The sequence below is a fragment of the Oncorhynchus mykiss genome, chromosome 4 (assembly GCF_057628025.1).
Source record: "Oncorhynchus mykiss isolate SJ-2025 chromosome 4, ASM5762802v1, whole genome shotgun sequence".
NCBI lineage: Eukaryota > Metazoa > Chordata > Actinopteri > Salmoniformes > Salmonidae > Oncorhynchus > Oncorhynchus mykiss.
Genome location: NC_143025.1, coordinates 82,310,269 through 82,322,593, shown reverse-complemented (window position 1 = coordinate 82,322,593; position 12,325 = coordinate 82,310,269). Strand labels below are relative to the sequence as shown.

Below are 12,325 nucleotides of genomic sequence, written 5' to 3'. Positions count from 1 at the left end.
TTCCTCATACAAGTCTTTAACAGTGGAAAGTACATATCATGAACAAATGAAATGTGCAGAGGCATTAATGGTAGAGAATATGTTGCATGAAACTCAGGCAATGCATATTCATTTTGTTGCTTTTTTTTTTTAAGATCTTGACGTACAAAATGTGTGATATTTTTTATTATTGTCAACTATTGATATAATGTCATATCAGTTAGCAAGAAAGATAGAAAGTACGTTTCACAATTATTGCATCATGTAGTCAGAAACATTCCACCCAGAATGACTTGAAATGTAGCAACGTGCTGAGAATAATATTTATATTTGGTCAGGAAAACATTGGGCGAAGAATTGTACCTCGATTACAATTAATAAAAGTTAAAAGATGTTGGCAGAGGCATGTCTTTTCAAATTGTATTTGTGTCATGAAAACTTATCATGACCTCTTTTGAGTAATGGGACCATATTAATTATGTCATATCTGATCTGTTTATTTCCAAGTTATGCTGCTACTTATTTAATGGGCCTCCGACATCTTTATTTTTATTTAGACGTCTTATTGCTGTACAGAGACCTGACACAAATACTGTGCTGCCCCTTTGATGGCCAGTCTTGGAGTCCATGGGTTTGGATTGGAATCTGATAATATTTTGTTCATATATATATATATATATATATATATGTATATATGAATAAAAAATAGACTAGTCCTGTTTAAATACAAAATAATTTTCTGTCCCAAGAGTTTTCTCCTTCTGTATTTACAATTTTCGAAGAAAATTAACACATTGCTTTAAGGTTACAGTGCCTTCCGAAAGTATTTATACCCCTTGACTTATTCCGCACTTTGTTGTGTTACAGCCTGAATTCAAAATGGATGAAATAAAAAATGTTCTTGTCCATCACACAATACCCCATAATAACAAAGTGAAAATATGATTTTAGAGATTTTTGCAAATGTGTTGCAAATGAATGACATTAAAATCATACAATGTAATTTTCTGTATTTTTGTTTTAGATTCCGTCTCTCACAGTTGAAGTGTACCTATGATAAAAAATTACAGACCTCTACATGCTTCGTAAGTAGGAAAACCTGCAAAATCGGCAGTGTATCAAATACTTGTTCTCCCCACTGTATATTTGGCCTTGTGTTCTAGGTTATTGTCCGGCTGAGAGGTGAATTAGTCTCCCAGTGTCTGTTGGAAAGCAGACTGAACTAGGAATTCCTCTAGAATTTTTCCTGTGCTTGGTTATGTTATTTTTTTATACAAAAAAACTCCCTAGTTCTTGTCGACGACAAGCATGCCCATGACATGAGGCAGCCACCACTAGCTTGAAAATATGAAGAGTGATACTCAGTGATGTGTTGTGTTAGATTTCCCCCAAACATAACGCTTTGTATTCAAGACAAAGTTCATTTCTTTGCCACATTTTTTGCAGTTTTACTTTAGTGCCTTATGGCAAACAAGATTAATGTTTTGAAATATTTTTATTCTGCACAGGCTTCCTTCTTAAAGGTCAGTATTGTGGAGTAACTACAATGTTGTTGATCCATCCTCAGTTTTCTCCGATCACAGCCATTAAACTATGTAACTGTTTTAGTCACCATTGGCCTCATGGGGAAATCACTGAGCGGTTTCCTTCCTCTCCGGCAACTGAGTTAGGAAGGATGTCTGTATCTTTGTAGTGATTGGGTGTACATCCAAAGTAATTAATAACTTCACCATTCTCAAAGCAATAATCAATGTCTGCTTTAAAAAAAAAAGATCTACCAATAGGTGCTCTTCTTTACGAGGCATTGGAAAACCTCCCTAGTTTTTGTGGTTGAATATATGTTGGAAATTCACTGATCGACTGACGGACCGTACAGATAATTGTATGTGTGGGGTACAGAGATCAGGTAGTCATTCGTAAATCATGTTAAACACTATTATTGCTCACAGAGTGAGTTCATGCAAGTTATTATGTGACTTCTTAAGCAAATTTCTACTGCTGAACATAATTAGGGGTTGAATACTTGTTGACTCGAGACATTTCAGCTTTTCATTTTGTATTAATTTAAAAAAATATATATTGACATTATGGGCTATTGTGTTTAGGCCAGTGACTCAAAATTAAGTGAATCCATTTTAAATTCAGGCTGTGACACAACAAAATGTGGAAAAAGTGGAGTGGTGTGAATACTTTCTGAAGACACTGTATAACAAGCAAATGTTCTAATGGCACTTTCAAGGCTCTTCTTTGTTTGGTTCTTTATTAAAGCCGAGGACATTTGGCAGGCAACAGGTCCATCATGTTTTGTTTTTTGAAAGCATTTTTATGTTCAAGTCAACCTCCAGGGTTAGAGGTATGATCACCATACCTGTTCAGGTTTCATTCTTATATGCTATGGGTTGACCACTGCTTAATTCAAAATATCTGTTTTATTTCATTTAGGCTGTATTGGTTGACTTACTATGTTTTATTATTTTTATTTTTGCAAATTCTTATGTTTAATTGTGAAATATCAGTTGTTACAACTTATATTTGCCTTATGTATTTTTTCATAAATCAATATATAAAATAATGAAAGAAGGTAAAAGATGTTTGATCTTGAAGGTGTTTTGTATGGTTGTGTAGTTTTTCCGCAATTTCTGTGGGGATCATAGCTTTACAATGGCAATCAAAAATAATTGCTAAATTGCTACAAAAGTTGTTGCAAACTGATGAAAAAAAATCATAGTGGGCCAACTAGGTATAAGAATAATTAATAAAGCATCTCATTAAATATAAATGATCCGGAAAACGGCACACAAAAGTTACTCTGATTCACACACAGCATGGGCCAGGCACAGTATCTATGGCTTTGATCATTTCAATGCGTTTTATTTTTGTACTAAGCTATCACCTTTTTTATTTTTTATTCTAGGCGCCCGCAGTTTAGCTGGGGGGCGTAGAGCATACGGCAGGTCTGGTAGGGGACCATTTTCTAATACTTTTTTATATGTTGTTAATATATTTGTTCACATCAGTTTTGTCCCACCTCCCGGTATTTTAATGAAGTACGACTCATTACTTTCCAGTTATTTGTCAGTAATATCATCATATTGCGTTACACACATTTGATTAAAGACCAATTCAAAGTTTACAATTATGATATCATTTCGATGCTACCTTTATAAGATTGGTACCTTTATAAGATTCAAACATAAAATATAATTCCATTGGAGACATCTTAAGCACGACATCTTAAGCACGTCTTAAGCATGTAACCCAGATTAAGTCCCCACAATTTTTTTGTAGTTTTCATTCAATAATCACACATTTGACTTTCATTTGTTTGTTATTTATTTTTGTCCTGACCTGTTTATTATACCTTTTAACGTTATTATGATGATTATGATGATTATTGGTATCATTAACATGAGGCATAGCATTAGCATCAGAATTAGCATTGGTAGAGTTATTATTAACATTATAGTATTTGTATTTTACATGAATCCCCTTCTTGATTTACTCAATATTTGTTTCAGTAATTAGAGCTGGAACGTCTCAATTGAGCAGGAGCCTGTCTCCTGTTTCTGTAGCGTGAGACAGCTTGATGTACAAGTACACCCCTGGACAGGATACTCGTCTATCACAGGGCCATTTTAGGAAAAGCCAGTTATCAATCTAACTCATGAGATGCTGATCCGCAGCAAGGCAAACCAGTGACAAGTCAATGTCGCCATCAGGCAGGATTAAAAACAGTACTACATTAACCTCAAAAGTAGGCCTACACCAATCTTGATCTTTTTATAGGTGCATACTCATCACAGAGTGGAATTAGAGAGGTAATTCTGCTTCAAACAGGTAGATATCTATAACGTGAACAAGCTGATGTATGAACATGAATGTGAACTTGAAGCTTTGTGGAAGATGCATAACAAATTATCACTTTTGCCAGCATCTTACAATGTTCTTAAACATTGTTTATGAACTTGCATTAACTTTACACTGCTACTGACTGCTACTAAGGACTTGAAGATATCCATCTACAAGTGACAGAGAGAAGTGGATAATCTGAAGACTATCCACAGCAGCACAGTAGTGCAAAGCAGAAGCAAATATTGTAAAACAAAGGGAGGTTTCCTCAAGTACAAATTTACATTGTTGAAACACTTATCCAGCCCATTGATTTGTAAAGATTTGTTGTGTTATTCCATACATGAAAGGTTAATCCACTTTGCATCCATGGGGGCATCACCACTGTATGTATATATGTATGTGACTATGGAAAACATGGTTGTTTTTTCTACTTTCAACTGAAAGAGAATCAACATCACCAGCTCTTTAACTCAGAAAACCAGCAGTAGTGGAGTCAGCTGGACCATAACGGACTGTCTTCATCCTCGACCTGTCCTCTATCGAGTTTGTCCTCTATCCAACCATCTATCCATCTTTCACTCCATCCATTCATTATTCCACTCCATTCCCTTTGGCAAAGCACCTATCATATGCAGTACCTTTAGCATACAGTCTAACATACCATGGGAAGTTCGTTGAATTTCTCTAATATTAATTGATCACTTTTTGTGAGGAAACTATTACTTTCCTGCATTTTAATTGCTTTTTTTTTGTCAAGATTAGGAACAAAGGACCTGTATTTAAATGCAGGTCTGTTCACCATTTTTCTAATCTGAATTGGTCCCAGTTATTCAGCATGATGAATACCCATACCTCACTGCTCGTGATCAATCTGCTGCCCCCATGCTCATGTTGCTTGTCAGTCATCCCATGACACCATTACACTAGTACCATCCTGACCTGAGAAAGATCACCTTCCCTCCAGTCTTACTGCCAGGCTATGGCAGGGGGCCGCCAATGGCTCAGATGGATGGAGGTAAATGGAGAAGAGGGACTGGCTGTTAAAATGCCCACAACGATGTGGCTGATGTTTTTGACCACCAGGAAACAATGGAAAAGGTCTGAGAGTTCCTCTGGACAGAGAAGGAGTCAAAGGCAGACTGATCAGTCAGCATATGCTAGACAGAACAAATACAAGATACTGCAGTAGAAATACTTTTAATTAGGTGGTCCTTAAATAGCTACTCTCGAACTCTTTACTAGAGTGTAATTTTACTCTGCACCGGTGCATTATTACTACAGACACGCCTGCAGACAGTGATTGAATTGAATCTCTCTAATTGATTGCAACTGTCTGTACTTACAGGTACTGTCCTAGCAGACCCGCTTTGTCTAATTTGCTCTGTCACTTTGCTGTCTGAACCTCATGGCCCTCTGCAAATCTGCTAAACACTACTGCAACTTCTTGACAGATCTTGTTCCAATTCAATCTCATGTTTATGTGGTGTTTGTCTGGCAGACTCGTTAATTGAATGTTTGATTGATGTGTTTCTCCTTTATTTGTCCTTCCTCTTTTAACATATTTCTCAGCTGATTAGTCCAACCCATTTTTTTCATCTTCATTATAAATAGTTGTTTTTTATATCCATTTAGTCTCTCTCTTCTTTTATCTTTTATGTGCTCATGCCTCATTACCTACAATCTACCTCTGCATGTATTTTGTTATTTGTACATTTACTCATGTATTTACCTTTAACTGGTTATGTTGATGATCCTGTCTCATCTCTTGTTTACTTTCTCATGTGTGACTATTTGTTCCCGTGGTGTGCATCAGGGCACAGTTCTATGTTCTGTGAGATTAGTAGATATTTCTGCATGTTTTTTCTCTGTGTAATCATGCAGAATAGACTTTTCAGCACAGCCTAATATCTGTGGTTCCACCAGTCACAACTGAAAACAGTCTCGATGACACTGTTGTGTGAATGTTCTTGTTGTGGACAGGAACACGGGAAATGTTGAAAACTGTGGACCATCCCAGCACTGTAATGTCCACGTTTTTCTTTGTTATTGATTGATCAAATACCATGATCAATGGGAAGAAATGTATGTGTATATCACGTGAAATATGTCTGTGACTCTCGCTTGACTGTGATCCTGATACGAGTATTGGCCTGAGGCATGGTAGGTACTGTTATAGTCAGATAAACTACGTGGATGTGTCTCTCCTGGCCCTTCTTTCCCCCTTACTAACTGGTGTTGCCTATTCTTTCCAGGGATCCAGTTTCGTCTCCCTTCTTCCTGCAGTGTGGACCGAGCCGATCCACCTCCAGGTAAAAAAAGCCTTCATCACCTTCACCAATCCATACATTGCAAAATTGCCAGTGTTAATGAAGTGTGAAGTCTAACACCAAAAAAAGTGTCTATATTGTCCCACTCTACATAGAGTAAAATGTTTTAAATTGTTCACTTTTTAACACTTTAGGGTTTAAAATTATGCTTTACAAAATACACTTTTTCAGTGTGAATAGTCAACTCTAATATCAATCAATCAATCAAATGTATTTATAAAACCCTTTTAACATCAGCCGATGTCATAAAGTGCTGTACAGAAACCAAGCCTTAAACCCCAAACAACAAGAAATGCAGATGTAGATGCACGGTGTAGAATACAGTTGGTGGGCTGATCATTATCTAATCTCAGCTCCATTTCATTTTGTCCATCCATCACAACTGATGATGGAAATCCTGAGTTGCCTGCCTGTCATTAGTTAGCTTGTGGTGGTGTGGTACTAAGCATAGAATTAGAATACTAGGATGGAAATTAACCTTATGACGGAATAAACGTCAGCCATTTTGGTCAAGGAGTTGGTCAACCGTGGTTTGCAAGTGCTTTGATAAGATATTGTGTAAAATAATGTTTGTTAGCTAGCTAGCCAGTCAGTATTAGAGGGATGATTCCATGCATTTTTCAAATTAACTACCAATATGCCAACATTCCATTCAAACAATGCAGTCAATCCACAGCCATGCACTGGCTGAAATGATACTGAACAAAAAAATAAGCGCAACATGTAAAGTGTTGGTCCCATGTTTCATGAGCTGAAATAAAAGATCCCAATTTTTTTTTATCTGTCCAATTTTGTGCACACATTTATTTACATCCCTATTAGTGAGCATTTCTCCTTTCGCCAAGATAATCCATTAACATGACAGGTGTGGCATATCAAGAAGCTGATTAAACAGCATGATCATTACACAGGTGCACCTTGTGCTGGGGACAATAAAAGGCCACTCTAAAATGTGCAGTTTTGTCACACAACACAATGCCACAAATGTCTCAGGTTTTGAGAGAGCGTGCATTTGGCATGCTGACTGGAGGAATGTCCACCAGAGCTGTTGCCAGAGAATTGAATGTACATTTTTCTACCATAAGCCGCCTCCAACGTTGTTTTAGAGAATTTGGCAGCACGTCCAACCGGCCTCACAAGCGCAGACCTCATGTAACCACGCCAGCCCAGGACCTCCACATCCGTCTTCTTCACCTGCAAGATTGTCTGAGACCAGCCACCCGGACAGCTGATGAAATTGAGGAGTATTTCTGTCTGTAATGAAGACCTTTTGTTGGGAAATACTCAATCTGATTGGCTGGGCCTGGCTCCCCAGTGGGTAGGTCTGGCTCCTAAGTGGGTGGGCCTCTGCCCAACCATGGCTGCTCCCCTGCCCAGTCGTGAAATCCATTGATTAGGGCCTAATTTATTTATTTTAATTGACAGATTTCCTTATATTAACTGTGACTCAGTAAAATCGTTGAAATTGTTGCATGTTACATTTATATTTTTGTTCAGTATGTTTGATCAGAAGACTTAGGGTGTTTCTCAATATGTAGACTATCATGCTCCGAGCACACAATCTGGAGCATGGGAGGGTCGGAGTATGAGTCCAAATCAAATCATTCAAAACGGAGCACGGAGGGCACTTCTCTGTTGCGTACTCCGCTTGTACACATTTCGAAGCATGCATCAATGCAAGCTTAAATGAAAAGTATGGACAGAAATATGAAGCAACCACATAAAAACCAATGCAACATTTCTTGAAATCAATAGCAGGTATTATTTGAGCTGAAGCAAGATAAAATAAGCTCCGACTTTGGAATGAAATGTTGCCCATTCACTTGTCATATGTTGCTGGACTACAATATGTTATCTTAAAAACGTGAAATACTTTCTGTGTTAATTCTGGCATGTTTAAAAGCCTACAATACCCACTGTATTATGTGTAGATTGCAAGCCCACAGTAAGTCAATAGGGCGAACTGGCTAGTAACTGCTGTTAGCTAGCTAGCTAGCCACGAATAATTGACAATTGACATTACACATGGAGTAAAACAAACATACAGTCAATAAAACAGTAGAAAAATAAGTCTATATACAATGTGAGCAAGTGAGGTGAGATAAGTGAGGTAAAGGCAAAAAAAGGCCATGGTGGCAAAGTAAATACAATATAGCAAGTAAAACGCTGAAATGGTTGATTTGCAGTGGAAGAATATGCAAAGTAGAGATATAAATAATGGGGTGCAAAGGAGCAAAATAAATAAATAAATACAGTAGGGAAAGAGGTAGTTGTTTGGGCTAAATTATAGATGGGCTATGTACAGGTGCAGTAATCTGTGAGGTGCTCTGACAGCTGGTGCTTAAAGCTAGTGAGGGAAACAAGTGTTTCCAGTTTCAGAGATTTTTGTAGTTCTTTCCAGTCAATGGCAGCAGAGAACTGGAAGGAAAGGCGGCCAAAGGAAGAATTGTTTTTTTAGGGTGACCAGAGAGATATACCTGCTGGAGCACGTGCTACAGGTGGGTGCTGCTATGGTGACCAGCGAGCTGAGATAAGGGGGGACTTTACCTAGCAGGGTCTTGTAGATGACCTGGAGCCGGTGGGTTTGACAACGAGTATGAAGCGAGTGCCAGCCAACGAGAGTGTACAGGTCGCAGTGGTGGGTAGTATATGGGCTTTGGTGACAAAATGGATGGCACTTGAGTAGGGTATTGGAGGCTATTTTGTAAATGAGATCGCCGAAGTCGAGGATTGGTAGGATGGTCAGTTTTACAAGGGTATGTTTGGCAGCATGAGTGAAGGATGCTTTGTTGCGAAATAGGAAGCCAATTCTAGATTTAACTTTGGATTGGAGATGTTTGATGTGAGTCTGGAAGGAGAATTTACAGTCTAACCAGACACCTAGGTATTTGTAGTTGTCCACATATTCTAAGTCAGAGTTGTCCAGAGTAGTGATGTTGGACAGGTGGGCAGGTGCAGGCAGCGATCTGTTGAAGAGCATGCATTTAGTTTTACTTGTATTCAAGAGCAATTAGAGGCCACAGAAGGAGAGTTGTATGGCATTGAAGCTCGCCTGGAGGGTTGTTAACACAGAGTCCAAAGAAGGGCCAGATGTATACAGAATGGTGTCATCTGTGTAGAGGTGGATCAGAGAATCACCAGCAGCAAGAGCGACATCATTGATGTATACAGAGAAGAGAGTCTGTCTAAGTTATAACATTAGTTTTAGGTCATTTTTGTCTGTTTAAGTAGCTGGCTAGCTAGATTACTGCGATTCACATGGAGCTAGCTGATATTTATGAAGTGAAATGTTTGCTTTCTGTATATTTTGTTTTGTCTTTGTCCCAGCTGGAAGCAGGTTCAGTGAATGGGGAGGTGCAGCATGTGTGAGTTAATACAGTAGGGGAGTGTGAATGCTTCTCAAATGTAATGTTTTATGAGTTCTCCATGTTCTCGTCCTCACAAGAACGGACTCAAGAGAACGTCCTTGGAGAATGCACTCGAAGCATGAGAGTAGGGAGAATGGTAGTATGCATATTGAGATCATATAATGGCACTCGCAGGTTTCCAAGGATACGTAAATGTTGACATGTAATGTCTATTTGCATATATTTTAGTGCCTATTTATACAGGGAATTGGAATTAAACCTTTATAAACAGTATGTATACCAATTCCCTGTATAAATAGCCTCTAAAATATATGCAAACAGACATTACATGTCAACATGTATGTATCCTTGGAAAGTAAGGCATGTGATATCAGAAATTGTAGAATTATTGTCTACCTAACATATTGTCATATATTTATACAGAGAATTGGTATAAAACCTTTATAGACTGTATTTGTAAAGGTGTTATACCAATTTGCTGTATACATCTGTATAAATATTTGACAACAATTCTACAATTTCTGCATATGTCAAATCAGGAGTATGCTTCTACTACCATTCATTGCAATTAGACTGGTTTGGATTTCTCCCTGATCAATATGGCTGCCATCTTGACCCAATTCTGTAACTTGAAGGGTTTATGTCATAGCCCCTCTAGTAACTTAATAGGATCTCTATGGTACTGAGGATATGTACTAAGCCTGAGCTGCCTGCTAGTCATTAGTTAGGTGGTGGTGGTGTGATAATGAGGATCTGTCCAATGCGTGAGGTTAAACATGGTTCTGGTTACTTGGAGGGTAGGAGTTAAACATGGTTCTGGTTACTTGGAGGGTAGGAGTTAAACATGGTTCTCTAGTGAAATGGAGGGTAGGAGTTAAACATGGTTCTGGTTACTTGGAGGGTAGGAGTTAAACATGGTTCTGGTGACTGAGAGTAGGAGTTAAACATGGTTCTGGTTACTTGGAGGGTAGGAGTTAAACATGGTTCTGGTTACTTGGAGGGTAGGAGTTAAAAATGGTTCTGGTTACTTGGAGGGTAGGAATTAAACATGGTTTTCTGGTGACTTTTAGGGTAGAAGGCAAAGATGGTTCTCTGGTGACTGAGAGTAGGAGTTAAACATGGTTTTCTGTTGACTTGAAGGGTAGGAGTCAAAGATGGTTCACTGGTGACTGAGGGTAGGAGTCAAACATGGTTTTCTGGTGACTTTTAGGGTAGAAGGCAAAGATGGTTCTCTGGTGACTGAGAGTAGGAGTCAAAGATGGTTCACTGGTGACTGAGGGTAGGAGTTAAACATGGTTCTCTAGTGACTTGGAGGGTAGGAGTTAAACATGGTTTTCTGGTGACTTTTAGGATAGAAGGCAAAGATGGTTCTCTGGTGATTGAGAGTAGGAGTTAAACATATTTTTCTGGTGAATTGGAGGGTAGGAGTTAAACATGGTTCTGGTTACTTGGAGGGTAGGAGTTAAACATGGTTCTGGTTACTTGGAGGGTAGGAGTTAAGCATGGTTCTGGTTACTTGGAGGGTAGGAGTTAAACATGGTTCTGGTTACTTGGAGGGTAGGAGTTAAACATGGTTCTGGTTACTTGGAGGGTAGGAGTTAAGCATGGTTCTGGTTACTTGGAGGGTAGGAGTTAAACATGGTTCTGGTGACTTGGAGGGTAGGAGTTAAACATGGTTCTGGTGACTTGGAGGGTAGGAGTTAAACATGGTTCTGGTGACTTGGAGGGTAGGAGTTAAACATGGTTCTGGTGACTTGTAGGGTAGGAGTTAAACATGGTTCTGGTTACTTGGAGGGTAGGAGTTAAACATGGTTCTCTGGTGACTTGGAGGGTAGGAGTTAAACATGGTTCTGGTTACTTGGAGGGTAGGAGTTAAACATGGTTCTCTGGTGACTTGGAGGGTAGGAGTTAAACATGGTTATCTGGTGACTTGGAGGGTAGTAGTTAAACATGGTTCTGGTGACTTGGAGGGTAGGAGTTAAACATGGTTCTGGTTACTTGGAGGGTAGGAGTTAAACATGGTTCTGGTGACTTGGAGGGTAGGAGTTAAACATGGTTCTGGTGACTTGTAGGGTAGGAGGTAAACGTTGTTCTGGTTACTTGGAGGGTAGGAGTTAAACATTGTTCTGGTTACTTGGAGGGTAGGAGTTAAACATGGTTCTCTGGTGACTTGGAGGGTAGGAGTTAAACATGGTTCTGGTTACTTGGAGGGTAGGAGTTAAACATGGTTCTCTGGTGACTTGGAGGGTAGGAGTTAAACATGGTTCTCTGGTGACTTGGAGGGTAGGAGTTAAACATGGTTCTCTGGTGACTTGGAGGGTAGTAGTTAAACATGGTTCTGGTGACTTGGAGGGTAGGAGTTAAACATGGTTCTGGTTACTTGGAGGGTAGGAGTTAAACATGGTTCTGGTTACTTGGAGGGTAGGAGTTAAACATGGTTCTGGTTACTTGGAGGGTAGCAGTTAAACATGGTTCTGGTGACTTGGAGGGTAGGAGTTAAACATGGTTCTGGTTACTTGGAGGGTAGGAGTTAAACATGGTTCTGGTGACTTGGAGGGTAGGAGTTAAACATGGTTCTGGTTACTTGGAGGGTAGCAAATAAACATGGTTCTGGTTACTTGGAGAGTAGGAGTTAAACATGGTTCTGGTTACTTGGAGGGTAGGAGTTAACCATGGTTCTGGTTACTTGGAGAGTAGGAGTTAAACATGGTTCTGGTGACTTGGAGGGTAGGAGTTAAACATGGTTCTGGTTACTTGGAGGGTAGGAGTTAAACATGGTTCTGGTTACTTGGAGGGTAG

The 12,325-nt window shown here is 39.1% G+C and overlaps 1 protein-coding gene across 1 annotated transcript in view; it reads left to right on the top strand.

Moving 5' to 3' along the window:
- The window catches only part of LOC110521082 (disks large-associated protein 2), a 53,368-nt gene that overhangs the window by 30,432 nt on the left and 10,611 nt on the right, over window positions 1-12,325 (top strand). Inside the window, exons 5-6 of the mRNA XM_021598503.3 lie at window positions 2,894-2,929; window positions 6,084-6,140. Coding sequence (XP_021454178.3) covers window positions 2,894-2,929; window positions 6,084-6,140 — 93 coding nt within the window. The remainder of the gene's footprint in view (window positions 1-2,893; window positions 2,930-6,083; window positions 6,141-12,325) is intronic.